We start from the raw sequence: 26,272 nt of genomic DNA, 5'->3' as shown, positions 1-26,272 counted from the left end.
GATTCTGAAAAATAGTATGATGCAATGAAAGAAGAGTTAAAATCAATGGTCCAGAATGATGTTTGGGATCTCGTTGAATTGCCCAATGATTGTAAAAGAGTCGGTTGTAAATGGGTCTTTAAGATAAAACGTGACTCAAAGGGCAATATCGAACGATATAAAGCCAAACTTGTGGCTAAAGGTTTTTCTCAGAAGGAAGGCATCGACTATAATGAGACTTTTTCTCTAGTTTCAAAAAAGGACTCATTAAGAATCGTCATGGCATTGATAGCTCATTATGATCTTGAGTTACATCAGATGGACGTGAAAACATCATTTCTGAATGGGGATCTGGATGAGGAAATCTATATAGAACAACATGAAGGATTCATTAAAAAGGGAAAAGAAAATTGGGCTTGTAAACTTAAGAAATCCATTTATGACATTAAACAAACTTCAGACAATGGTATATTTTCATAATACCATTACTTCCTTTGGATTTAAGGAAAACACTGTTGATCAGTGTATATAGCTGAAGGTAAGTGGGAGCAAGTTTATTATATTGGTCTTATATGTGGATGATATTTTATTTGCCAGTAGTGATCTTGGTTTATTGCACGAAACCAAGATATTTCTCAACAAGAACTTTAAGATGGTTGATATGAATGAGGCAGCCTATGTTATTGGCATTGAGATATTCATGGATAGATCTCAAGGATTATTAGGATTGTCTCAGAGATGATATATTAATCGTATCTTGGAAAGATTTAATATGCAGCTTTGCTCAGCCAATGATGTACGTATTACTAGAGGTGAAAAATTCAGTCAAAACTAGTGCCCAAGAAATGACTTAGAAAAGAATCAAATGAAGAATATTCCTTATGGGTGCGCAGTTGAAAGTCTATTATATGCTCAAATCTGTACAAGACCAGATATCAGTTTTGCAGTTGCAATGTTGGGAAGATACCAAAGCAACCCAGGAATGGAACATTGGAAAGCTGCAAAGAAAGTAATGAGATATCTGCAAGGGATGAAAAATTATATGCTCACATACAGGAGATCAGATTAGCTTGATGTGATAGGATATTCAGATGTTGATTTTGCAAATTGCCTCGACAGTAGAAAGTGCACTTCAGGATTTGTATTTATGTTAGCTGGTGGGGCAATTTCTTAGAAAAGTGTAAAGCAATCTCTTATTGCATCATTAACAATGGAAGCTGAATTTGTGGGATGCTTTGAGGCCACAAATCAAGCTTTATGGCTGTAAAATTTCATCTCAGGACTTGGTGTGGTCGACTCAATTGCTAGGCCGCTGAAGATATTTTGTGATAACACTACAGCAGTTTTCTTCTCTAAGAATGACAAGTACTCTAGTGGTTCCAAGCACATTGAGATAAAGTACTTGATGGTTAGAGAAAAAGTCCAGAAACAACAAGTGTCAATTGAGAACTTGAGCACCACTATGATGATTGCTGATCCATTGACAAAAGTCTTACAGTGTAAAATATTCAAAGAACATGTTCTTAGAATGGGGCTTGTGAGCAAGTCATAAAGGATATGGTGATGCATATTTATGTGGATGCTATTATTGACATTCTTCTTGCTTAATTATCTGTTTCTGCTATCCTGTTTACATTTATGTTTATGTATATTATGGTTGAATGTAATAACAGGATTGTCTTGACAAGGCAAATTACATGGGTCATTATGGACTATATTAGAAAAAACTAACAATGTTGTGGTACATAGAATGGAGTATGACATTGATGAAATACAACCACTATGACTCGCATTGATAGTTGGATTTAATATAGTATTATTATGTTTATTAGACTTATTGGCTTATTTTAAAAAACATGACCATGTATATAAAATGCTTTTCAAAATTCCTTGGAATCCAATTAGGTAAAATTGGTTTTTAAACAAATTTTGTTTTATTTATTTTGATTTTAAATATCTCTTTTATATCTTATCAATTAATGGGTCAAGTGGGAGAATGTTAGAATATGTGGCCCTTTTATAATTGAATAAGATATATAATAGAATAACTAATTGAGTTCCGTTCAGATATTTTAGCCATACCTCTAGGGGTTGAGAGAGTGTTAGAGCGTTGGTATTACGTACAGACGCACCTCTCCGTTGGATTTCAGTTTCCCCAAAACCCCTTTCTCCCCAAAATCCATCACTCTTAATGGGTCCTGTGAAAGGATAGAAAGAGAGGAGAAATGATCTACTCCTTGCATTGCAGACGGTGATGGTGCCTACAACTTTGGATCGATGGCTGGCTACAGCAATCTTGGATTAAAGATAGTGCTTAGCAGATCAAACCAGATCTCTGAAGAGATGGTATCAAAAGGTATGCATCGTAATATTTAGATCTATACATTTTGATTTCAATCCTGGCATATAAGTTATTTCCGCATTTTAGATATAGTATAATTATAGACTTTATGCTTACATTAATTTGATAAGCTGAATCATTTCTTGAAAAAATCTATGTTCAAGTAAATAGCAATAAAATTATCTAATCATATGAATGGATTTTATCTATTAATTTAAGTTTTTTTAAATTGAGATCACTTATCCTTATTTTTTTAATATAATAATAATATCAAATATTTAAAATGATATTACATCCAAAGATACTTCCACTAATCATTTGTCACCCCGCGAGGGAGCGTGATGTGATCAGATAAGTTTTCCACCTCAGCCCAAGGCATCAACATGCAGAGTTGCTGTCACCATCTCGGTTGTCGTCCTCAAGCAAATAGGTGCAATGCATCTACCGCTACACATCTTGTTTTATTGGCACCGCAAATTCTTTTTTTTTTTCGGTTCATCATCATCATCATCTTCATCTCTCCCAATCTTAATTTTTCATCTCCCATTCCTTCAATTATCATAACTCACATATATATATATATATATATATTATATCCTAATAAAAACTCCATAATCAAAATTCTGATGTGATATTCTAACAAGAACATTTTTCTCGACAAATCCCTGCCACCAACCACTACAGTTTGACCGAGAAACACGTTTCTGCAACTACTACACGGAGACTTGAATACGTGGCTCCAAGTCATCATGCAAAGCAGCAAAATTTTCGGGAAGGTGCGTGCATCAAGAATCGTTCTTCGCAATCATCCTATTGTCCTCCGGTCCCAACACGTGATGTAATGGCAAGAAGCACGTGTCGGATCACGGGTGTGACGGCCTGGGTTTTTATTTTATCCGCATGTTTCACATTTTTCACACCATTAAAAAAAAAATTGGATTGATTAGGTTTAGAATTATCCAAAATTGTATAATAAGGTTGGATAAGATGAGATAAAGGGTTCTCTAGCACGTGTTCAGCACGCCATTCCCGACGCCACTGCCTATATAAACGGGTCTCGAGGAGCGAGCGATTCCAAGTCGGTCTTCTCGTTTGCAGCTCTCTGCGATTCCTCTGTGATTTCGGTTCCTGTGCGAAAGGTCGCTCTTTTTCAGTTGGGCTTTTTGGGGGGGGTAGTTTGAGCTTCGGAGGATGGCGATGTCGTTGGTGATGATGGGGTCGATGGGCGGTGCGTCTTCGTCTTCGAGCGGGAGGTGTGCGGGGCGAGGTGAGGTGTTGAAGGGGATGAGGAAGGGGGGGAGGGGCGGAGGCAATGTGAGATGCGCGGCCGCGGCCGCCGCCGCAGGAAGCATGGCGGATCACTATCGGATGCTTCGGATTCATCCGGGAGCGTCGGAGAAGGAAGTCAAGAAGGCGTTTAGGAAGCTCGCTCTTCAGGTGCCCCTCTTTCAATGGATTAAATCTTTAAAAAAAAAATTCTTTTGATTATTTTTTTGGTCTTCAAAATCAGGATTTCTTAAAAAGGAGGGATTTTTTTTTGGTTTGATTCGGTAGGCGGAGCAAACTGGGGGACAAATTAGTTTATAATCGGTATGAATGATGTGTTTTTGAAGAGTTTTTAACGACACAGTCCCATCATCAATTCTTTTGAACCAACCAGAGGGACAAAAAAGACATCTAATTCATCTTAAACATGGGGATTGTCTGATGCCGACGTTCCTTCTGGTTTCTTTCTATCAGTCGAGTCCTTATGATTTTGGTGTGTAATTGTTACCTTGGATCTTGCCTGAAGATGTAGGACGTTGTTCTGACTTTTGAGTTTATCAATGCATTATCTTCTCGACCAAAAGTCATTTATTTTTGTGATCTTGCTAAATATTTATATGGGTTTTCTTGCAGTATCATCCAGATGTTTGCAAAGGCAGCAATTGCGGTGTCCAGTTCCATCGTATCAATGAAGCCTATGATGTAAGTATTAACCACATTCCCTGTTTTTTTTTTTGTGTTCCTTTTGGATTTTGCAATCAAGGATTTAAAGAGAGGCTTTTTCGCTTGGAGATCTTGCTAGACCTAGTATTATTATTCATCATGTTCAAAATTTGTTCTTTGTTCATCATCTCCATGACAAGGAGACTACCAGAACTCTTGCCATTTGAACCAAATCTGCTGACCCTTAATCCTACATTATATGCTTATCTATTATGTATGTTTTTATTTCTCTTAGTTGTTCCAGTCTCTATATTGTGAGAAATGCAACCTCACCATTTGGAGGTGTCGTAAACTATCGATGAATTGATCCATACTACTGTTCTTGGTGTGTGACTGAATTCATCCATGATTGCTGCAGATTGTTATGAGCAGTTTGAGACGAGCTGAGGAGGAGCAACAGCAGTGGCAGCCACAAGGATGGAGCAAGGATGTCGATCGCAATCCGATGAGTGGGATGTATGACCCGAGCTGGGATTTGTGGGAGGAATGGATGGGTTGGGAGGGAGCTGGCACCAGAGATTACTCATCCCACATCAACCCCTACATCTAATCAAACTCCTAATAAACTTCCTTCTGATACAGAAACATGTACATAAAGAAGGGTTGTTGTATTCAAGCCTAACTCAGATACATATTTCTATTCTAATTAGACAAATTGTCTGATGTTGATTTGTTATTTAAGCTATTGCTATCATCAATCTGCTCCTGCTGTTGATCCCAAGCATTTCTCCTTGTTTTCATTGGTTAAAAATCCTACTTGTTTTATTGAGATGGTATACTGACTTTATTGGAAATATTATATATATATGTATGTAATTATATATGTTCATTACAATGTTGATGATGCATATGCATTCTGTAATAACTTCTAATTGGATGTCAATTAGTTGGACTTTCTATAGGACTTATCTTAATGGGCAGATTGTGATGCTAAGTGCGAATGACAGATAATTATAATGGTTAGTAAGAAGATTAAAGATTGTTTTTTGGTTTAAGTGCAAAATGTGTCACTCAAATGTGTTTAGAATATCAATCATGCCAGAAGATAAACTGTTTATAATATCATCTGTACTGTGATTAGCTTACTGTCTCTTGGTAAGTTGTACTAATTCAACTGTTGCATTCAGATCCAGATCAAGCAGATGTTACTTTGAACATGAAAGTTCTAACTTCATTTGATGCCAATTGATGAGTTGATGGATCCAAGACAACTGATGAAGCCAAATGATTAGTTGAGAAGCAGCAATGAAAAATAATCTTTAGAGAAGGCAGTACTTTATGGAGTCTCCAAGAACTTCCACAATCTATACCCTCAAACCCAATGATAAACATTCATCTGCTGGTTATGACTAATTTATCAAGCTCATCCTCAGGAGTGACAAAGAACATTAACTTTACAGGCTCATGATCACTATTAAGAGGATCAGACCTCTAAGTTATCCTTTACAGGCAGAACAATTACCAACAAACAGAAACTAAATTAGTTTAGGGCATGTCTTTTTCGCCCTCATAAGCCACAGAACCAGCCTACACTCTCAAAGCCACCTGATCTTGCCATGTGATCTTTCTCTTAACCACCTGGTTTGATCCATGACCAACATCCCGGCAGATCGAGAGCTTCAGATCATTAGCCATGGCATCACCTTCCATTGGACTCTTCCTCAACCTATCGGCTTTTGCAGGCTCCAAGCTGATCTGGTACTCATCCATTTCTTCGCCAATCTGCCGTATGAACATTCACAGTAAGTATGAAACATCAGTGATTTGTGCATGTAGTTTTGTATGAACATTCACAGTAAGTATGAAACATCAGTGATTTGTGCATGTAGTTTTCGACCGCATTAGTTACCGGCAAGGAGACCTGGTTCAAGTCTATTACTGCTGCAGTGCTTGGAGTAGTAGCATCTCTTGCTGTGAAGCTCTGGTCTTTGGCAGGGAGTTGAAAGGATGGAATTGAAGGCCGACCAGTTAACAGCAATGATGATGGCGAGCTTTGTGGCTTCTTGTTCAGCCTACATGGAGTCTTTCCTGATGGATTACTCGACAGGCACCTATATTTTCTTCGCAAGAATCTATAGCATTACAGATGAACAAGAAGTATAAACCTTTAGAGAACAATTTCCATCACAACTATTGCAATTTGGACTCAAAAGGCCGAAGTACAAAAGAAACATAATGTAAAAGGCCAGAAGGAAGAGGTAGTAACTTCACTTCAGCCAGAAGCTTAAGTTTCTTCTCATTTGCCTTCTGCAATTTCTTCCTCTTTGCTTCAGTTTCCTGGCACAAAAGGCTGGTAAGATTTTGGAGAAGCAAGATTGTACAAAATTTTATGGTGATCAAGAAAGCCTAAAACAAAAGAACTAATCCGACATTTCGAAGAAAGAACTCTCCATTAATGAAACAAAAAGGATGATTATATCTCTTAATACTCAGATTAAGGGTTTTGTTAGTGAAGAGGGAAACAAAGGAGCAATTCCTTAGTAGCCAAAGGAAACAATAATCTGAAACATGTAGATCTGAGAAAGCAGAATTTAGAGAAAATAAAACAACAACAAAAGGTAACATCAAGAAACATTGGATTTGGATCTCCTTATAAAAGTAGATTGATTAAAAGAAAAAAAAATTGAAGAAACCCATCACACAACACATCTTAAAATAATTGATCAAAAGATCCAACCCAACAAAGAAAATACCTAAAACCAAATAACTTTTTGGTGACAATCAAACCCCACAAGTTAAGACTCCCAAAAATTCATGCTGAAAAAAGTAGGGCTACAGATCCCTAATTTCCCCCACACAATCCACCAAACTAAAAAGACGCCCAAATCTCTAAGATCATCAAATTAAAGAAGACCTTAACACAACACATCTCACTCAGATTCTTATGCAGGAAATCCAAACACCTAAAACATAGCAGGCACAGATAAAAAAAGAAGAAATACCCAAAGATCTTACCTTTAGCAGATCCTCATAATCCTGCAAGAGACTCTGGTGCCTGAACCGCGCCCTGGCCTCCTCGGTGACCGGATAATAAGTGGAAGCCGGAGAAGACCCCATGACCGATCTCTTTCCCTTCTTCATCACCACGGCCTCAAAATCCCACCTTTAGAAGGGAGACGAGGAGAGATCCACAGATGGAAGGAACGGGACGGGAAAAGGTTCCCCCTTTGCAGAGAGAGAAGGGACGATGGAGAAACAAAGGTGGGGTTTCTTCCTTCGCCTGTTTTGCTGAGGTCTGACCATGACCAAAAGGCCCATATAAATCGGGAACAGGAGATGGGTTAGCGTTTTCCTGCTCGGTGGAGATGGGTGGAAGGGTTTCCTGGGCTGCAGAGGGGCATTTGTGGCAAGCCAAGGCAGTGGTATTGTTTGGGAATTGGAGGGATGAGAGAGAGAAAGAGAGAGGTTTGGTTGGGTGATGCACATCTGAGGACACCCCCCTTCGTTATCTTTCTTGCCTTGTCTTCCCTCTCCCCCCCTCCCCCCCCCCCCTTCCTATTCCTCCTTTTTTCTCACCTCGCTTCTTTTCCTTTTGGCCTTGGCGTTGGTTTTCCTCCCCTCACATAACTCCTGGTCCAGATGGGCCATCGGGAGCAAAGATGGCTGGGAGAGAGCCTGCACTGCTTCTTGGAGGGTGGAGATTCTTTTAATTTTCTTCCCTGGCTTGGTTGACGGGGAAGGAGAGATTGGAGGGGCGTGTACATGATGGAAAGGAGGAGGAGAGATGAATGGTTGCTGTGCTGTGATGTTGCAGCTGTTTGCTGCTGCCTGCTCTGGTACATTTGTCATGGCCTCATATGGGTGGAGATGGTGGAATGTGGCATTTATTTGGTGGCCTCTGCTCGGAGTTACCAAAATGTCCTCCCTTTACCTCTCTGATAAGTCCTTGTCTGCCTACATAAATGCTTGCCTTTTCTTGCCCATGAAGTTCCATGGAATAACCTTTTCCCATTCTTCTTCTCTCAACATGCCAAAGCTTCCCACCATTTCCTCCTTCCTGCTTGTGGATCAAGGGGTGACAGTCTGTGCGTTGTGCTTCAAACCCTGCTACAGTGTACAGTAGACTGTTTGACAAATTTGCACAGAAAGCGAAGAGATTCTCTCTCACAAGGTAATGAAATTGGCTGGTTGATTAAAAGAGTCAGCAACCTGAGGAAGCTTGTGAGTTATGACTACAGCACACACAGGCAGAGAGGGGGGGGGGGAACATGAACATGTTGAGAGCATCATCATCATGGGCATGGTGGTCATGGAGATGCTGGTGATAGCACCTAAAAAGGAAGGGATTCTGAGTTGGAGAAGCTTGTGGTGGACTTCAGCTCCATTCTGGTCTTTTGCTTTGAGGAAGTTTCCACCTCTTCCCTGGAAGTGTGCTTCAGGGTTGGAGAAGCTTGAGATGGACTTTAGCTCCATTCTGGTCTTTTTACCTGTGTTCTTCACTGTAGGGCCTGTTGAAGTTTCCACCTGTTTCCTTCCTGATAGCCATCACCATGGCCAGTCCTTTTGGCCTCTGCACAAGGCTGAGAAGGTGACAAGGACAGCATGGGTAGGCAGATTACCTTGTAGGTGTTCGAATACACCAACCTCTGACTTGATGTTTCATGATCCAAATGGTGATGATGTAGATAGCAAGCTATTAGAAATTAGACTAAATTCATCTCAAAACAATGGACAAGCTGTCTTTATTTGAAACAATAAATGTATGATTTTAGATTTTTAAATTAAATTATTAAACTAAATGTCCTAAAAATTAATCAGTTTGGTAATAAAAAAATCAATTTATTGAGATAATGTTCGAATACTCCTTTCATGTGATAGCTGCAGTAACCTTATGGATCTAAATGAGAATATATATATATATATATATATATATATATATATATATATATTCAAGTTTCCACAAACTCTTCAGATTGCATGAATAATCCCCTCATTGGCTACACTGTAATAATAAATAATTCTATACATGCAAATAGCTAGGGAGCAACCAATAAAGAGTTCAAAGTAATTACATTTCCATTTCAGTCTTGGTTACCACATAAATCTCAGCTATAATTCCTGCTGCCGGAAAAGATTGAATGCAAGCATATCATTTTAATCCAAGAATTGGGACCATCTGTCATCATCAGTCAGTAGAAAATGTCAACATCCTCTCTTTCCAGTGGGAATGAACATGCCAACATCATCAACAAGTTTTCAGTTTCCTGATGGAAGAGGACAAACTCCAACACAACCACATTAAGAACAAGTCCATGTAAAACTTGGGCTTGTTCTGCAAAAAAAAAACACTCAAATCCAAGCTGGAATTATCACATAAATATGTTAAACTTGTTATAGCTTCATGTTGACAACGCCACTGATGACCACTTCAATGAAAGAAAATCAACAAAAATATGGCTTTTAACAGCAGTCTGAGATAATAAAATGACAAAAGAACATGCAAACCCATAGTTACTGCTTGAAAGAACCAACAATCCAAAATCCTCCGGGCAGCTGATTACTCCTGTTCCAAGAGTAAAATAGTGTTAAAAGCATTGGCAAGATCATCGTGGAAAGGTCTAAAACAATAGTTACTATATGGATTATGCACATAAAACTGAAAAGCAGGACAAACAAAATATTTGTTTAATGAATGGTACTAACAGCTTACAACAGCATTCTGCTAGTACATCCTAAGACTACAACTGCCTGGATCAATAATCACTATGATTCATCGAAATCTTCCTCTGCTTGATCAGAATTCCAAGGGATTTGATTACAAGGCAAGCATGGAGCCAACAGGTCTTTTTCGCTGTGTAAGTTATAGCACTTGCATTACTAAGACTTGAGGTAAGTGCAGAAAACACCACAACATACTCATATATGTAAACTTTTAGCTATCCCCACTATAAACTTTTGTGATGTCCTAGATAAAGTACAAGTCCTTTTTTTAAAAAGAAAAAAAGAGCTTCATTAGTTCATATCTGTAATCACACCATCATCGTTCATGTTTACAATAAAGTCTAAATCAGATCCCCTAGAGTGAGCCTCATTACATTGATATGAACATTATACGGATATAAAGTCTTGAGTACTAGTCTTTCATTACATGGATATGAACACTATCCTATTATTCTTTTCAAACGGGCCTAAGAAAGCAATAATTAAATAGAAAAAAAAACATTGTAGTAGAAAAATACGAAGGGGAAGTACCCATTCATAATGTAGAAGAGAAACGACCACTAAGTGAAGGCCAGGTTGATGATTAAAATGGAATGTAACCAACATTACAGAGTCTTCATCCAACTATAGCTAAATGAACTGACATCATTATCTACACCACCACTAAGTTATACTATTTCTTACACTTCTTCTCTTCTCTTCCTGTTTATTAACAATATATAGCTCTGCTATGGGAGTCATTGTCCAAAATGGTTAATCTGTTCAGGTCTCAATAAACCGTATGTAGTCACTTGACCCTTTATTTTAGATAATTGCTATTCACCTATAATAATATCATGATCAGAAATTCCACATTTTTTTGAGATTATTTTGATTGCACCATTCCACCATTATCAATGCCCTAGTCAGTTCCAAAAATGTTTGTAATCCTCAAATATAGCACCCATTCTCCTGATGCTGCTGACATCCTTGTCCACTTATCCTGAAAAGTTATCAGACTACCTTCCAGTTACCATAAACCTTTCTTTGCGTCTCCTTTCTCCATAATTACGTATCTCTTCAATTCTTCTCCTTTATTTCTTTATGCCAGTTTATGGAGTCATAATAGAGGCGCTTCAGAGAAGAACATAGAGGCAACTTTGGCCCATGCCTCTAGACATCAAACATGGCTGCTCTCTCAACAGCTTCATACAAAGACGTAGCTTCTCTTATTCATGATTCTTCTGTCTAACAAATAAAGTCCCTTGTGAGAATCAATAGGCAACTTCAGAAGGATAGATGCTGGTCAGTAATCCTTTATTTTTACTTAGCTAATATGCAATTGCAAAACACAATTCTAGGTCGAGTCACCCAAGAATATGAACATTTTTATTCATCAATTTGGTTTTCAGTCTCAGAGTTCCGAGTTCAGCATTGATGAATTTCATAGATTGACTCTGTCCTTCGATGGTGAACTTGGAATGAGTCTCCTTAAAACTCGACTAATGAAGTTAACTGGAAAATAATGTTATCTGAAATCCCTGAATGCTGTTGGAAATCAAACAGAAAACATATCTGGCCTCTCCAGGTTTATGACATTTAATGGTCAGATTTTCTGGTTCAGCTTATGGCAACACAGATCAGGCTAAACATTGTTCACTACTAGCAAGATGATTTATACCTTTATATGGCAGAGACATGTAGAGCAAGGCAGCCTTCCATAGCCGTTTAAATTTCAGTTTGTAACCATTATGTGTTCAGGCTTCAAGATTAGCCATGCTCATTCAATTATCAAAATGTTAATTATGGTTAGTTTAAACAGAAGAAGTAACTGAGTATTATAAATCATAATGTCATTTGATGACTGACATTGTGTATAGCCAATTTATACAAGGGGGAAGACTGCAAAATGCTTTTCATAATTTTTACACAGCTGTCCATGTCAAATGTTTCTCAAATATATAAATATATACATATACTAAAGTAGTTAATGTTAATACAACAAAATAATGTGTAATAATTCAGAAAATGAACAGACACATCTAATTTCAATTCCTTTTTCTAATAGATCTACTTTCAATAATTTGTACAAATTTAAATATGAGCTATAACTTAGAATCACAACAACATGTCAACAATCTTTTGTTTAAACTGATCCAAATTCATTGAAGAATGTATAGCTGAAATTTAAAAGTGAACAGCAACTTCCATTACCTAAATCATTGGTGGAGGGGAAAAACATGGATCTCTAGCAGACTAAAGATCCATGTTTTTCCATGAATGATTCACTGACAAAAGATAAACATAACATGTTTCTATGAATTTCCATGAATGATTCGACAACAATTTATATGTAGGATGCTTACTAAGATTGAACTTTGCCTTACGATGAAGGACTATGATTCACTGTGACTTTCAAGGTTATAACATGGAAGAATGTAGCTACTTAAGAGCTGCTGAAATTGAAATAGCAATAACACTGCAGCAGACCGTAGAGCATAACTTATGTCAAAATTCAAACTTACCTCAAAGACAGATAATGAAAGTCAACCAATCTGTTCATCCTCTTCGTCTGATATCTCTTGTAAGGGACCCTTTAAACCAAGCTCACCAGCACCAAGAAGCTCACGAGCTGCTTTCTCAAGAAACTCTTGTGCAGCAGCACGAGCAGATTGTCTTTCGGGTTTTTGCTGTTTCCTCTTCTTCTTTGCTCTATGATTGTCAGAAGGCCTAATTCTGACAAAGTCCCCTCGACTAATATCCCGCAAACTTTGCCTCTGCTCTGAAATATAAACATGTATCCTATTTGAGTCCAACAGAAGAAGTGGAATGATCCACAAGAGGCAATTAAAGTGTACTTGCGTACCTGGAGTCAAGTTGGGCAGCGAGTGCCCAATGAAACGTGTTGCTGCCTGGGAATTCAACCTAGTCGATGGCCGCAAAGGAGCTACCGGATGTTGTAGAACAAATGGTAACAGTAAGAAAGCACTCAAACTACACTAAGCAAACAGTTAAACAGGAAACCATCAACAAAACAACAGAAGTATAATAGATACCTTTACTCCATTCATCAAATCGCTCCAGTTTCTCTCGGTACAAGCTTATCCTCTCCTGCAGTCAGAACCCTCATCGTGAAATCATCAAAAGCAGCTTCTCCAATTAATTTTTTTCTCTACAGATATAAAAAAAGAATGCAACTATCAAAAACACAAACGAAACAAATCTTACAAACTCTTTGCTGATAGGGTGATCATCCGGTTGGATCCCGCTACACCTCAGCTTCACTGTCCAATCAAAGCAAAGCGAAGGAAACAAATCGAGATTACTTGAGATGCGATCGAAGAGAAGGACCAGAGGAAAAAGATGGGAGCAGACTGAGGTCACCTAAAAAGAGGGTGGAGGCGGCCTGGGCGAGGACGAGGAAGGCGCGGGCGCGGTGGAGAGGGGGGAGCTCGGTAAGCACGTCGCGGTCGGCCAGAGAGAGGAACTGGTGGAGATGGGAGCAGAGGTCGTCCACAGTGGCTAGGGTTTCTCCGACTGCGCTTATAGCGGCTATGGGAATGGAGCCGCTCTCCGCCGGTCCTCCTTCGCCACGGCCCATGCTTCCCTAGACTCTTCGGGCTCCCCTCCGCGTGCTGCGCTTGTTACCAAATGGATGCCCCACGATTCGTGCCAGGGCTTTGGAAGATCAAGGCCGTCCGTGAAGAATACTATTAAAATAACATAAGATATCTTTTATTTATGTTTCGTATTGTACTTGTATTAATCGTTTATGTACGTATATACGTATAAAGGGTTCGTGATATTGTACTCGGATCCGATAAGATGTACTCGGATCCTGTTCCACCAATTTCCCCAACCCGGTGGCACTGCGAATATAATAATGTTTCTTTTGCTCTCCAAATCCACAGCCACTCTAATCCATCTCAAGCGAGCTCGCTCCCTTCCCTTCCCTTCCCTTCCCTTCTCTCTCGCTTTCTCTAAGCTTTGGGGTTGCTGCTGCTCCCGAATGGCGTCCACGAGCGCGGTCGGCGGTCACATGTCGAACGTCCTGAGATCAGCTGCGTGGAAGCCCTCCGCCTGCCCCTCCCAAAGTAAGGGTTTATGTCCCAAGGCGCTATCTTTTCCCCTCCCTTGTTCGTGTTCCCTGGTCTTTTGATTTAGGTTGTCTTCTCCCTGCTCATCTTGCCTCCCGTTTCTCTTTTCTCTATGTTTTTGCTTTACGAGCGTTGTTCTTTAGGAGATTTAGATTACGAAAGTCTTCTTTTTGGGGCCATCGTACCTGTTGCAATTCGTGGGCACTTTAAAGGAATTGGATCTTGCATAGTAGATTCTGAATTTTTGGTGTGTTTGCCTCCGTTAATTTACTTTTTCTTCCAGTTCTTTGACCGTCTTGTTAATTGCTTTACCTGTGACCATGAGATCTTTTGGGCGTCCAGAATAGGATTGACTTGTGACGAGGACAGTGCGGAGTATGATTTGCATGTGATGAAGAATTAGCTGTAATTGTGACTATTTTTTGCTAACCTGTGCAATAGGGTTATGTATATATCCTAAAAGGAAATTATTGAGTCACGTATTTGTTTAAGTAAGATCGACAAATATAGTGTTGATGCATTTTGTTATCTAACAATATGTCTTAAGTTGCAGTCTGATCTAAAATTCAGATCATATTTATTGGAGTGGATGGCAGCTTGTGATAATTTTCTTTTTTTGGTTTCAATTCATCCTATTCTCAGTTTTATAAGTTTTATATGAACTCGTGCATCTTCTCTTTCAGGTCATAGATTAAATGCAAATTGTGCACCATGTATATCATGGCCCTCTAGCAGAGGAGAACATAAAATGAGATCTCTGCGTGTATATGGTTTATTTGGAGGAAAGAAGGACAAGAGCGAGAACGCTGATGATGCACCATCAAAGGTAAGTGATCTAACGATGTCCTGTTCATTGTTCTGTACTTTTATACATAAGAATGCTCTTGGTGAATAACATAAGTGCTCTGCAATTTCTATTGTTGATTCAGATATGGAAGTAACTTGAGACTTTTGGAGTACTTCTAATATTAGATTTATTTGGTTGGTATCATTGTAATACTAGAGCCAACAATTTAGCATAATCACTTGCCTCCTTTTCTCCTGACATGAACCGGACATTGCTTCTGTTGGAGAAGAGGAGACTCCTCGAAGTACATGTTGTTAGAAAGAGAGCCATACAATCAAGAACTTTTAAGGATGCCTTAAATTCCTTATGTTTCTCAGTGACATCATGAGAATTTAGCCCTTTGTATTATTTTCATATAATTGAATGAAGGGATATGAATTCCATATTCTCTTTCCGGATAAATCCAATACTTTGCAGTTCGGACAAATTTTTGACATATCAAGCTAATTTTGGTGTTGTCTAGATTGGTGGTATTGGTATCCACACATTGGACAAGAAGTTGGTTAACAATTGTTAGCTGATAGAAGTACATTTTATCAATTTATAATTGCTAATATGTTCTGAGATAATCTCATAGGCATCAATAAAAGATAGCCAGCCATGGAAAAGGATTTTCCTCTTTTTCTTTAAAGAATATTCATTTTTTACATTACACAAAAATAAGATTGGCTGTTACGTTTATATATGTATGCGTAATTTGTGGTGCAAACATATTTCAAGCAAATATACGTCTGTGGACATTATGGAAATCATTCAAATTGCGAAAAAACAATGCAGTCTGGCTATTTATGCAAATCAGCAAAGACCTTATGTGAGAACTAATGTACCTAAAGTCCTTGATAGATGCCATGTGTGTGTTTTCATTTTTGGAACCAATAACTCTTAACACCCATTATTCATACCAAAGATGGAGTTGTGCAAGCCACAAATATTGCACATCTTCACGTGTGCAATTTGCTATCAACATAGGGTCAGCTTTAGAGGAGAGTTGAAATCAAGAAGTCTTTTGCAAATTCTTAAAGCTAGATGTCAGCAATCAAAGCAAAGTTTGGGAAGAGAGGGGTACTAAAACACTTTCAACACGCAAGGCCATTTGTGATACACATGCTGTATCTACATTGGTTGCAGTTTTAGCTTGTGCAACCATAGAGCAATCCTCTGTAGTTGCTCTTAGCTTGAGAAGAGTTTCGAAGAGGGGAATATGTCAAAACTTTTGGCAAGAATCAAATACAATGACTGAACCACAGAAAACTCCAACCTGCAAACTGTTATAGTGGCTTTCATGTAATATGGGAATGAAGCCCAAATGAGATGCCCGGTAAAGACATGAAAAGCACTCTTCCGCTGAAAATCTATGCCTTATAACTTATGTGGTCCCTTTCTCTTATTGTTTAACTCCGTGCATCTCAATAGTGAGTAGATTCTCTACTAGTAAAATTGTGTTTTAGATGACAATTATAGTTGTAAGGCTATGTAATATTGGAAAACATCTATATCTCAATTTTGTTGGTTGTACTAAAATTTTAAAGAATTTCTTGTAACTTTGAAGCTATTTTCATTTGATTCTTTCCTTCTAGTCTGTCCTTGTTCCATATAAATAAAATGTAACAGAAAGTAAGGATCACTCTCCTCACATTCAATCTGTTTTATAGGCAGGCATTCTGGGAAATATGCAAAATTTATACGAGACTGTTAAGAAAGCCCAAATGGTAGTCCAAGTTGAAGCTGTTCGAGTACAAAAGGAACTTGAAGCGTATGAGCTAGCTGCTATTTTACATAGTTCTGTTTCGTTCTCTTTTGTGAAACTTTAACACTTGGCCTTTTTCTAATCTTATGTAGTGCGGAATTTGATGGTTATTGTGAAGGTGAGCTAATCAAGGTACGTGTGTGATTGGTGGTTGTTTTTTTCCTCGCAAATTTACAAACGGACCAGTATATTTGATTGCAATTTTTTTATTCTCCTATTTATGGTTCGTATGAAGGTGCTTCACATGGATTCAGTGACGTTTATCTTTGGTTGCACCTGATGCATAATTTCGTCTATCGTGTGATGCAATAGGGAGCCTTATGTGTAAATTTGTAGTAGAAGAATTGCTTTTTTTGTAATTTTAGGGATCCTTCTGATATGACTAAATTAAAATTAGACTCCCCCTCCACTTTGGAGTTCTTGAATCAGGAAATGAGGACTTAAGGTATGTGATTGACTGGAATGATGATTCTGATCATCTATTTGACTCTTAGTTAAACTCCAAAAGCTCATGAGAATTTTAGTATCTATGAACTATCCTGACCTTTAGAAGAAACTTTGGATGTTATTTTCAGTTCAATAACCAAGGTTTTCCATACCGCTCTATCACGGACTTAGCTGGTTTTGCCTAAGTCGTACGGTACCCTTGTGCGTCCGTCCACAAAGGTCAGCCTCCCCAAAACCTCTCATGGTTCCTTAGGACCTACAAAAGAGAAAACAGGTTAGAGAAAACACCTCACTCGGGATCCACAAGCAAACATTTCAGAAAACACTTCATAACCAATGCAAATTACAAACAGACTTTACAAGCTCTAAACGATTGCACAACAAAGGATCCAAAATGGTCCACTACAGATCGAGTATCTCTCGCAAGTGTCCACATGACACAACATTTATTTACAAGTCTAAAACGACCACCAAACCCAACTAAAATGAGGCTGTTAAGCCTTCGACTGTCCCTCTACGTGCTGTGCAAAGCATGAACAAACTAAAAGACACGGACATGCATAAGCATTACATCAAACATTTTGTTTAGAATTTTGTCTGTGACATTCTCCCCCACTTATTCCTTCGACGTCCTCGTCGAAGCTTTTGCCGACACTACAACTCATCGCCTTTGCTGAGTCTTCAATATTCTGCTTCCGCTGCAATGCGCCTCTTGGCTCCTAGCTGCTCTCTGCTGCTGTTGTTGAGTAGTCGAACTTTTGATCCGCCATGCTGCTTCAACTCGCCAATGACTCTGCCTCTAGTGTGGGGTTTATTGAGTTGTGTTGATCCCTGTTGGTTCTTGCGGATCTTTCAGATGAAGGAAAAGATAATCCTTACTATGCGCCAGTCTCCTAAATGTCTCATGCTGCTTGAACTGGGTGGATGCGTATTGGAGCTTTAACGAGCATCGCCTCGTAAACTTTTGAAGTTTTGGGTCATTCCTCCACCAAATTTGTCCATCGACTCTTCTTTCACTTAATTGTTACTTCCAAGTAGATTCGCATCACTTCCGCTTTCGATTGACATTTTGTTGGGAAATGAAGCGGATAATCTACTCTCAGTAGCACTGATCACCATTGGTGAGGATTTAACAATTATTGTCTTCTATTCTCTTTGAAGGGTCTTTGAACCTGGATAGATAAGAGAATTGGGGTACTCGGTTTTATCCATTCTCTTAAGAGTTGAGAAGGCAAAAGTTACTTGACTTCGCCCGCCTCCTCGAGAGTTATACTCCATGCATCGAGCTTGTTACTGGCCTTCGCCTGCTCTTTGCTCACACCTCTGAAGCACTTGAAGTGTTTGCACTCTTTGCATTGAGTTAGCTACTGTGATTCACCTTCTCAATGTCATCGAACTTTTGGAATGTAGGAAGTTTTTACCCTAACTTGGAGTAAGTCTCTAATAGTTTTGGTCGCCTCTGGGATTGTACCGTCTTCTCCATCAACCCTGTCGCCTACTCCACTAAGTAGCAAAGGTATAGCATTGCGTACTGCCTGCTTCGTTCCTTGGTCGTGCACTCTTGCATGACCCGAAGTCCTTCACTTTCGGTTATCTTGATAAGATGCTCGTTGACACTGGTCTTACGAAGTTCTTTGGCCTTTGCCCTTCAACCTTGTCTCGGTACTTGGAGTTTGCCTTTGCATGCTCCACCTCCTCGGCCCCTTTCACAACCAAGCGCTCTCCCTCCATGAGAGCAAGGGATCGATGACTTCACGGAAGTCTCGCCTCTACGGTACCATTACGTTACCATGCCCATGGCCCTACTATCTGTCACCTTGCATCTACATCCCTTTTTTTCACGATCGGTAGATCTGCTTCTGTAGCACTCCTTCGAGTCCACCTCCATTCTAATCGATGCTTTGTTTTTGGTAGCTAAGTCCCTCTGGACTCGTCGTTGTTTCCTCGCCCCTTTCGACCCCCTGCTTCAACACCTCTGTGTTCTCCAAGCAGTTCCCCTTGGTCAATGGAAAGATAGACTACAACTCCCATACATGGCCTCTACCATCATGTTGCAGGGTTCACACCGATTCTGTTCTCCTTAGCTTCCTTAGTAGCAACGTTCGCTTACTTGACCTTATCCTCTGACATGTCAGGCTCCTTTGAGCGAATATGGGCTCTAGAGCAGTCCAACTCTCCAACCGCTCTGATCATACCTCTGCATGATCAAGTCCCTCCCATGGGACTCACTAGTACTTGCATTCGAACTTTTCCCTCGGTGGTACACAGCCCCCATATGCTGATGACTAAGGCTTTCATCCAATGCAAAATTCCATGCACACACGGAAGACCCACCTCTACGATACCATGGCTTTCATTCCTTGAATCCATAGCCCTTCTTGTCGTCGTGTTGTTCACTGAAGTGGAGCTCCCAATAGCTCTCGATCATACCTCCGTATGATATAGTCCCTCACGGGGCTTTATTCATGTGTATCGGGCCACGAACTGTTCCACCATGATCCGTTGCACCATGTCGCCTCCTGGTGACATGTTCATTGCATTCTGATCCTTGTGGGATGAACTCGGATTGTGATCTCTCCATGTGTGGCCTCTGCCAACACATCGTAAGGCCTCTTCCACTTTCGATTGTGTTCACTTCTTTGGCAATCGACCTTCGTCCACCTGCTCTCGAGTTACACCCAAATAAAGCACCGCTCTAGGATAGTCCATCGCCTAGTAGCTCCTGAAGTCCACCAACTTCGCTGAAATTGGTGCATCATTGTCTGGATCCTGGGCCTTTGCCCCTACCAGCACAATCTCTGCTACGCACCGTTCCCTTCATGGCAATTTGAATGGTAGCACTATGGCATATTCTTCAAGAGTACCTGCCTCCGCGTCCTCTTGTCCCGTACCAAGGCCTTTTGAACCCAACTTCGCCTCCGCAAGTTGAGTCGCCTTAGTTCCTTCGTCAAATGCTTCTCTGAGGTAAGATGCACGTGCCTCGAAGCTCCCTTCGTCTTTGGCTCCATACAGGATGAGCCCACTCCATCAGAATGAGGGACCTATGGAACAACATGATCTTGCTCTTGCCTCTGCAAGAGTTCATGTCCTTGACCTCTGTCCAAGGAAAGCTATGTGCCTCTGCTCCATGTTCTATCTTCTATGCTGGCTCCCTTCATGCGGCTTGGGTACTTCGTCAAGTTACACCTAAGTTGCTTCGCTCCTCGTTTTGCATTGAGTTGACGGTGGCCCTCGCGCCCACCATTCCACGGGTTAGCCCTTTGTTGAGTTCGATCTCCGTATCGACTCCAAGTGTGCCTTCATTTGTGTTGCCTTGGATCGCTCCCCTACTTGATCTCGCAATGCATTCCCCAATGCATTATCTCAAGCGAGATCATGCAACGACTCCTCGTCGCTCGCTGGGTTCGTTGAGCTTTGTGAAGTTATTTTGAGGTACTCCTCCTCAACATGTGCGGTCCATTGCATATGGTTCTCCCTCTGGAGAGCTGAGACTTATCCCTCCTAGATATCTGTCCCGTTGGAGCAACTTCTCTCTTCGCTTCCATCTCTCTGAAAGTTTTGGAGACCACCATCCCCTTGGACTACTCTGCCTTGCTGAACAACCTGTGCATTGTTCTACCTTCCACAAACGCACTTGCTAGATTGCGACTCCACGTCAATACAGTCCCTGCTGCACCCCTCAAGGCCTAGCAACATGCTGAACTTGCTGGACACTTCAGCCTCCTACGTACGTATCCTTCTCATGCTGAAGAGAAAGTTTCAATGCTCCATGGCGCCGAGTTTCGATCGCCTAGGGATGGCCAAGAACACTCCATCGTTCGCATACAAGCTTTTGCATGAGTACCGAATTCTTCGAGTTAGCAATTCCCCTCACCTTTGTGAGTTTTGCATAACTCTTTCGATCGCTAAACAACTTATTCCACCTTACATGGTCTCATCCTTTACCAAGTGCCTCGCTTGCCTTGAGCACCATCAAGTATGGTTGCCAACATTGAGCAATAGCTCAAACTCAGCCATCCCAACCTTTGTGCGCTATATATTCTTCCCAACTTGCTTGTCCTTGTGGTGCCTCTTGCACGAAGGGTTGGCTATTCCTCCGAATGCCAATCTCAGATACCTGCTCCTCTAGGCGATTCCTTTTCCCTACATCTCTATGCCCGCTGTAACACCTCTGATTAGTCTTATATTGAAAGTGGGCAAGATTAAGATTGGCTTATAAGGGTCTGATGAGTGTACTACTATCAACTTTAGCTTAAGCATTTTGGTCAGTGGTTTAGACCAAACGAAGTTGATAGGTTAGTTAGCCCATCAGGCTCGGGTCGTGACATTTGGTATCAGAGCCGACCTAGCATTTGGGCATGGTGAGGTGGCTCGAGTAAGAAAGGGCTACCCGTAGACGGAGCCAGAGGACTCGTCACGGCGTGGAGCCACCACTGGGCTACGCCTCACATGCACTATGCTAGGGTCTGATTTGGGTTATGTTGGGCCTTGACGGGGATGTCAAGCCTTTGAGTGGGGGAGATTGTAACACCCCTGATTAGTTCTACATTGAAAATGGGCAAGATTAAGATTGACTTATAAGGGTCTGATGAGTGTGCTACTATCAACTTCAGCTTAAGCATTTTGGTCAGTGGTTTAGACCAAACGAAGTTGATAGGCCAGTTAGCCCATTAGACTCGGGTCATGACACCCGCTTTCCCCCAAACGGTCATGCATGCCGGTTGTTCTCAACGTAGCCCCGTCAGGTCTCCCATGTTTGCATGCCAAGTGTTTCTATGAGTGCTTGTCTTGCTCTGATACCATCTGTTTCACGGACTTAGCTGGTTTTGCCTAAGTCGTGCGGCACCCTTACGCGTCCGTCCGTAAAGATCAGCCTCCCCGAAACCTCCCATGGTCCCTTAGGACCTACAAAAGAGAAAACAGGTTAGAGAAAACACCTCACTCGGGATCCACAAGCAAACATTTCAGAGGACACTTCATAATCAATGCAAATTACAAACAGACTTTACAAGTTTTGAACGGTCGCATAACAAAGGATCCAAAATGGTCCACCACAGACTGGGTATCTCTCACAAGTGTCCACATGACACAATCTTTATTTACAAAGCCTAAAACAGCCACCAAACCCAACTAACATGGGGCTGTTAAGCCTTCGATCGTCCCTCTACATGCTGTGCAAAGCATGAACAAACCAAAAGACACGGACATACATAAACATTACATCAAACATCCTGTTTAGAATTTTGTCTGTTACAGCTCAGACTGTTTGATGCTGGTCATGTTTACCTCGATACGGTTGTGTTTATCTATCCCACTGGTACACAAACTTATGTAAACCGAGTGGTATGTCTAGCACTGGACCTGCATTGAGTGGTACGAGCCCTTCACCTCCCGGTATGCCTGGCATAGGTTCTGTATTGAGCAGTTTCTGTTTTTTTCTAGATTTTTTTAAAACTTGATATGTACCTTGAAGTACCAACACTCAGGTACATTGGTATGGACTGGTACTGTACCAGTCCAAGCTCTAACTGGTATAGTACCAGTATGCAAGATTGTGAACCTTGTCAATAACTATATTTGTTATTCTATAATATCCAATTTTTATGCATATTAATGTGGTCCCCCATATGATGATTCTAGCTTCAACCTTGTCTCAGTTTTTTCTCCTTTTCTGATGCATATATTGGCACATGGTGATTTGGTTGTTCATCACCTTTCCAGATCTTATATTTTCTCTAACATTCTCGTTATGTATATATATGTGCATGTATGTTATTGTATTTAAAATGCTATTTTCACCCTTTTTGATATGACAGAAACTGACGATAAAGGTTCATCATGTTTTTCTTGGAACCACTCAAATAATTGCTTTCTTCATTGCTTTCGGAATAGGCTATAGCATTTGTGTTAGGTTTGGTCCTGTAGTGTTACCGTTAAGAATTTAATGGTTTAAAACCATAGGTTAATGTGACAGCAGAAGTAATGAGTTGGGAATGCTTATAGTCACTAATTATTCTGTATCAAATAAGATAAGATCAATTCAGGAATTGTCAATTTCAGTTTTGCTTGGTGGTGGTTTTTTTACATTTATTCCGTGCTGTTGAACATTAATGAATGCAACCTTAAATAGTTGTGTATGCAATTTTCAAATTGGTTACATTTAATGCTTTTGCCAGGCAACTCTTTCTGGAAACCAGCAACCCATACGCATTGAAATCACCGAGGCTGCAATGGAGCTGGGTTCTGAAGTAAGTTCCAGTCTTGCACCAATGATATAACTGTACTTCTCAGATAAACTGTATGTGCATTGTGCATATCATGACAACTTCCAACTGCTGTTTCTAATTGTGTTATTATGTTGGTATCGCTGATCTACAGAACACTAAACTGATTTAATATACTGATTTTATTGCTAGGAAAAGATAATTTTGATTTTTTATTCTGGATTTTTATCAGTACATTCTTTTAGGCGATGTTTCTTGAGCACAAGGGTCTCGTGATCCTAGTCTAGGGACATGCATGACCTTGTGATGTGCCATGAACAGAAACGGCCATTTCTTTTTCCCTTTTTATTTTTGGCAAATGGTGATGACTGTAGGTACTTAGACACTGATATCAAACAGTCATAGTCTTGACCAGTTAGGATAGATGACATCCTTGGTTTTGAGTTCTCAACCTTGGGTAGGTCTAAGAAACAACCATACAATTGTACCAGAACCTGTCCTCATTTTGTGGTACATTCTGTGTAAGTCCAATTACAACACAGAATTATGAGAAAAAGCTTTATTTAGTGGCCTGCATCTTTAAGTAGTTACATATAACTTTTCTCATTTGTTAATTTATACCAACTGCATTTCCAAGACTTGGCCCTATCGTCAAGTCCAATCAGTATCTTTGGTAAATAGTTGACACTGAAAATTGTGGACTGCAGTTTGCATGCTCAGCAACCACACAAAAATGTTTTGCTTTACTGATAAGATTCTTATGCAGCCAGGCTAATGTCTTAACTGTGTGAGAACATATGAATTGTCAGCTGCATTGGCCTGTGTTTGTACTATTATCTTGTATGACATCCCAATGTGAATCTCAAATTGGTATTTGTCATGCAATGCTTCAAACCTGTTACTCCACTAATCTGGAAGTTGCCCATGTCTCATCATGAACTCAACAATTTCTTAGCAAAACCTCTTTCGTCTTCAATGCATCAACATCTCAATGGACCAAGATTGTTTCCCTTATTCGCAGAAGCTCTCTCTGTTGGTAACCGAAGCGTACAAGGATGCGCACCAGAAAAGTGTTCAGGTTAGATCTACTTTGCTACCATATGGTGATCCAACTTAAGATTTATCTTGCATGATGACATGATGTTTGTATCTTCCAGGCTATGAAAGAGAGAATGAGCAATCTTGCCCAGAGTTTGGGAATGCCACCAGGCCTCAGCGAAGGACTGAAGCAATGAATACACCGGTTCATCTAACCATGGTCTACATGGAACTCGTGTTCCTCACCTTGACAGAATTCGTGATATGAAGTCGAGGGGCCATTTTGTTGATTTGCTTTTCAGTCAAGTTGATGACAACTCCTATAATCTCATACCATATACTTTCGCCCTTAAAGTTGAATTATCATTTTTGTTGCAATTCCTATAATCTCATACCATTTACTTTCGCCCTTGAAGTTGAATTATCATTTTTGTTCGCATTTAAATTTCTCAGCAACGCCGCAAGATAATGAATTATCATCCGATGTATGCTTTTTGATGTGTGCCAAACTTTGTTAGGGCCGAAGTTGTAACTCGAGAACATGGATGAAATCAACACATAGATCTCCTGTTCCTAGATCTTGAACCGAGTGATGCGAACGTTGAAATGTGTCGTCTGATCCCCAGATTCCTCGATAGATATGTTGTGGCCGTTGATGCACGACGGGACGAGCTCACACCTGGTTCCCATTCCCAACAACACCCCCAGCTTCCTTCCAACGGCTACTTCCCTCAATTTTAAATAAAGCCCTACCAAGCTTCCCAACAAAACCATCTCTCTCTCTCTCTCTCCATGGCCTCATCCGAGTCCTTGTCGCCCTTCTGCCTCGCCCTTCTCCTCGCAAGCATTTTGGGAAGCTCAGAAGCAAGGGACTTCTTGGTCGGAGGCAACGACAACGCGTGGCGAGTCCCACCCAACACCACGGATTCCCTCAACCAATGGGCCGAGAAGAATCGTTTCCAAGTCGGCGATTCCCTCGGTAACCTTCTCCGCTCCTTACATCCATCTTTCCCAGGCAAGAGAAACAAGACACTGACAAGTCTCCAATCTCCTGCACGCCAGTCTGGAAGTACGACGCCGCGAAGGACTCGGTACTGCAGGTAACCAGGGACGCCTACCTGGGCTGCAACCGCTCAAGTCCGGTGGCGGAGCACAAGGACGGGGCGACCGTCGTGAGGCTGCACCTCCCCGGAGCGAACTACTTCATCAGCGGAGCAGCAGGCGCCTGCGAGGAGGGGGAGAAGCTGATCGTGGTGGTGATGTCGGAGCGCCACTCGCTCCGCGGCCTCGCTACGGCGCCGTCCCTGGCGGAGTCCGAGGGACCGGCGGTCGCTCCGACCAGCGCCGCTCGGAGGGCGGTGGTTTTCGGGAGTGGCATGGCATGCTCTCTGGTGGTTCTGGGGATGCTGATGTGAACCGAGCTTTCGCAGCTACCGTGTTACCTCGGTCCTGATGAGGCTGCACGAATTTTGATGTTTTAGTTCTTGCATTGAATTTATTTTATTATTATGTGAGGCGAAGCTCGGTACAGCGCAAAAGCCATTAAAATATCAACTGTGCTGCCACCCCCTTAAAAAGCCCTCAAGTCCACGTAACCATCTCCTTCCTCGCGGTTCACGCGCGTGCCCACGAACGGATCATCCAGTTGCCACGTTTCGAATCCGCCATGCACGTACGAACGTGGCACCTAAAGCCAAGCTGCTCCCTTCACTGCAAGGGCAGAGATCGAGAGAGAAGCGATGAGCAGAAAGGAGAGGGATGCGAAGCGGCCACCGGCCGACTCCTCGGCGTGGTGCACCAGCGGCGCAAGATGCCGCACAGCCCGACCACCATGGCCGTCGGCGGTTTCATGGTCGTCGCCGCCATCGGCTACTTGGAGCTCTACTACAAGGCCGAACGACCAAATCCAACTATGTCAAGGCC

The 26,272-nt window shown here is 41.1% G+C and overlaps 5 protein-coding genes across 6 annotated transcripts; 3 read left to right on the top strand and 2 right to left on the bottom strand.

Annotated features, from left to right (window-relative positions):
* The first annotated feature begins 3,388 nt into the window (after positions 1 to 3,388).
* On the top strand, positions 3,389 to 5,030 carry LOC135607370 (chaperone protein dnaJ 8, chloroplastic-like). Its single transcript, XM_065099138.1, has 3 exons — positions 3,389 to 3,757; positions 4,220 to 4,288; positions 4,668 to 5,030. Exons 1-3 carry the CDS (start codon positions 3,512 to 3,514, stop codon positions 4,857 to 4,859), a joined length of 507 nt encoding a protein of 168 aa, XP_064955210.1. The 5' UTR covers positions 3,389 to 3,511; the 3' UTR covers positions 4,860 to 5,030.
* Positions 5,031 to 5,685: 655 nt separating this feature from the next.
* On the bottom strand, positions 5,686 to 8,117 carry LOC135607368 (uncharacterized). 2 transcript variants are annotated; one of them, XM_065099135.1, is made up of 4 exons: positions 7,265 to 8,117; positions 6,516 to 6,586; positions 6,147 to 6,381; positions 5,686 to 6,031 (listed from the first exon to the last, which is right to left on the bottom strand). In XM_065099135.1, the coding sequence occupies exons 1-4, from the start codon at positions 7,388 to 7,390 to the stop codon at positions 5,837 to 5,839; spliced, it is 627 nt and encodes a 208-aa protein (XP_064955207.1). In that variant the 5' UTR covers positions 7,391 to 8,117; the 3' UTR covers positions 5,686 to 5,836. The 2 variants fall into 2 exon arrangements, with proteins under 2 accessions (XP_064955207.1, XP_064955208.1); XM_065099136.1 differs by having other exon boundaries at positions 6,159 to 6,381; positions 7,265 to 8,115.
* A 1,481-nt stretch (positions 8,118 to 9,598) lies between these two features.
* LOC135607367 (uncharacterized) lies at positions 9,599 to 13,598 on the bottom strand. The gene is made up of 6 exons (XM_065099134.1): positions 13,334 to 13,598; positions 13,178 to 13,233; positions 13,006 to 13,060; positions 12,816 to 12,896; positions 12,475 to 12,731; positions 9,599 to 9,812 (listed from the first exon to the last, which is right to left on the bottom strand). The coding sequence occupies exons 1-5, from the start codon at positions 13,548 to 13,550 to the stop codon at positions 12,496 to 12,498; spliced, it is 645 nt and encodes a 214-aa protein (XP_064955206.1). The 5' UTR covers positions 13,551 to 13,598; the 3' UTR covers positions 9,599 to 9,812; positions 12,475 to 12,495.
* A 255-nt stretch (positions 13,599 to 13,853) lies between these two features.
* LOC135607366 (nucleoid-associated protein At2g24020, chloroplastic-like) lies at positions 13,854 to 24,764 on the top strand. The gene is made up of 7 exons (XM_065099133.1): positions 13,854 to 14,043; positions 14,730 to 14,872; positions 16,546 to 16,646; positions 16,733 to 16,772; positions 23,264 to 23,335; positions 24,333 to 24,389; positions 24,469 to 24,764. Exons 1-7 carry the CDS (start codon positions 13,959 to 13,961, stop codon positions 24,544 to 24,546), a joined length of 576 nt encoding a protein of 191 aa, XP_064955205.1. The 5' UTR covers positions 13,854 to 13,958; the 3' UTR covers positions 24,547 to 24,764.
* Positions 24,765 to 25,070: 306 nt separating this feature from the next.
* LOC103973882 (early nodulin-like protein 15) lies at positions 25,071 to 25,863 on the top strand. The gene is made up of 2 exons (XM_009388554.3): positions 25,071 to 25,328; positions 25,412 to 25,863. Exons 1-2 carry the CDS (start codon positions 25,142 to 25,144, stop codon positions 25,762 to 25,764), a joined length of 540 nt encoding a protein of 179 aa, XP_009386829.2. The 5' UTR covers positions 25,071 to 25,141; the 3' UTR covers positions 25,765 to 25,863.
* The last annotated feature ends 409 nt before the right edge of the window (positions 25,864 to 26,272 follow it).

This window comes from Musa acuminata, chromosome BXJ2-3 (assembly GCF_036884655.1).
Source record: "Musa acuminata AAA Group cultivar baxijiao chromosome BXJ2-3, Cavendish_Baxijiao_AAA, whole genome shotgun sequence".
NCBI classification, from domain to species: Eukaryota; Viridiplantae; Streptophyta; class Magnoliopsida; order Zingiberales; family Musaceae; genus Musa; species Musa acuminata.
This window is presented reverse-complemented; position numbering and strand designations above follow the sequence as displayed.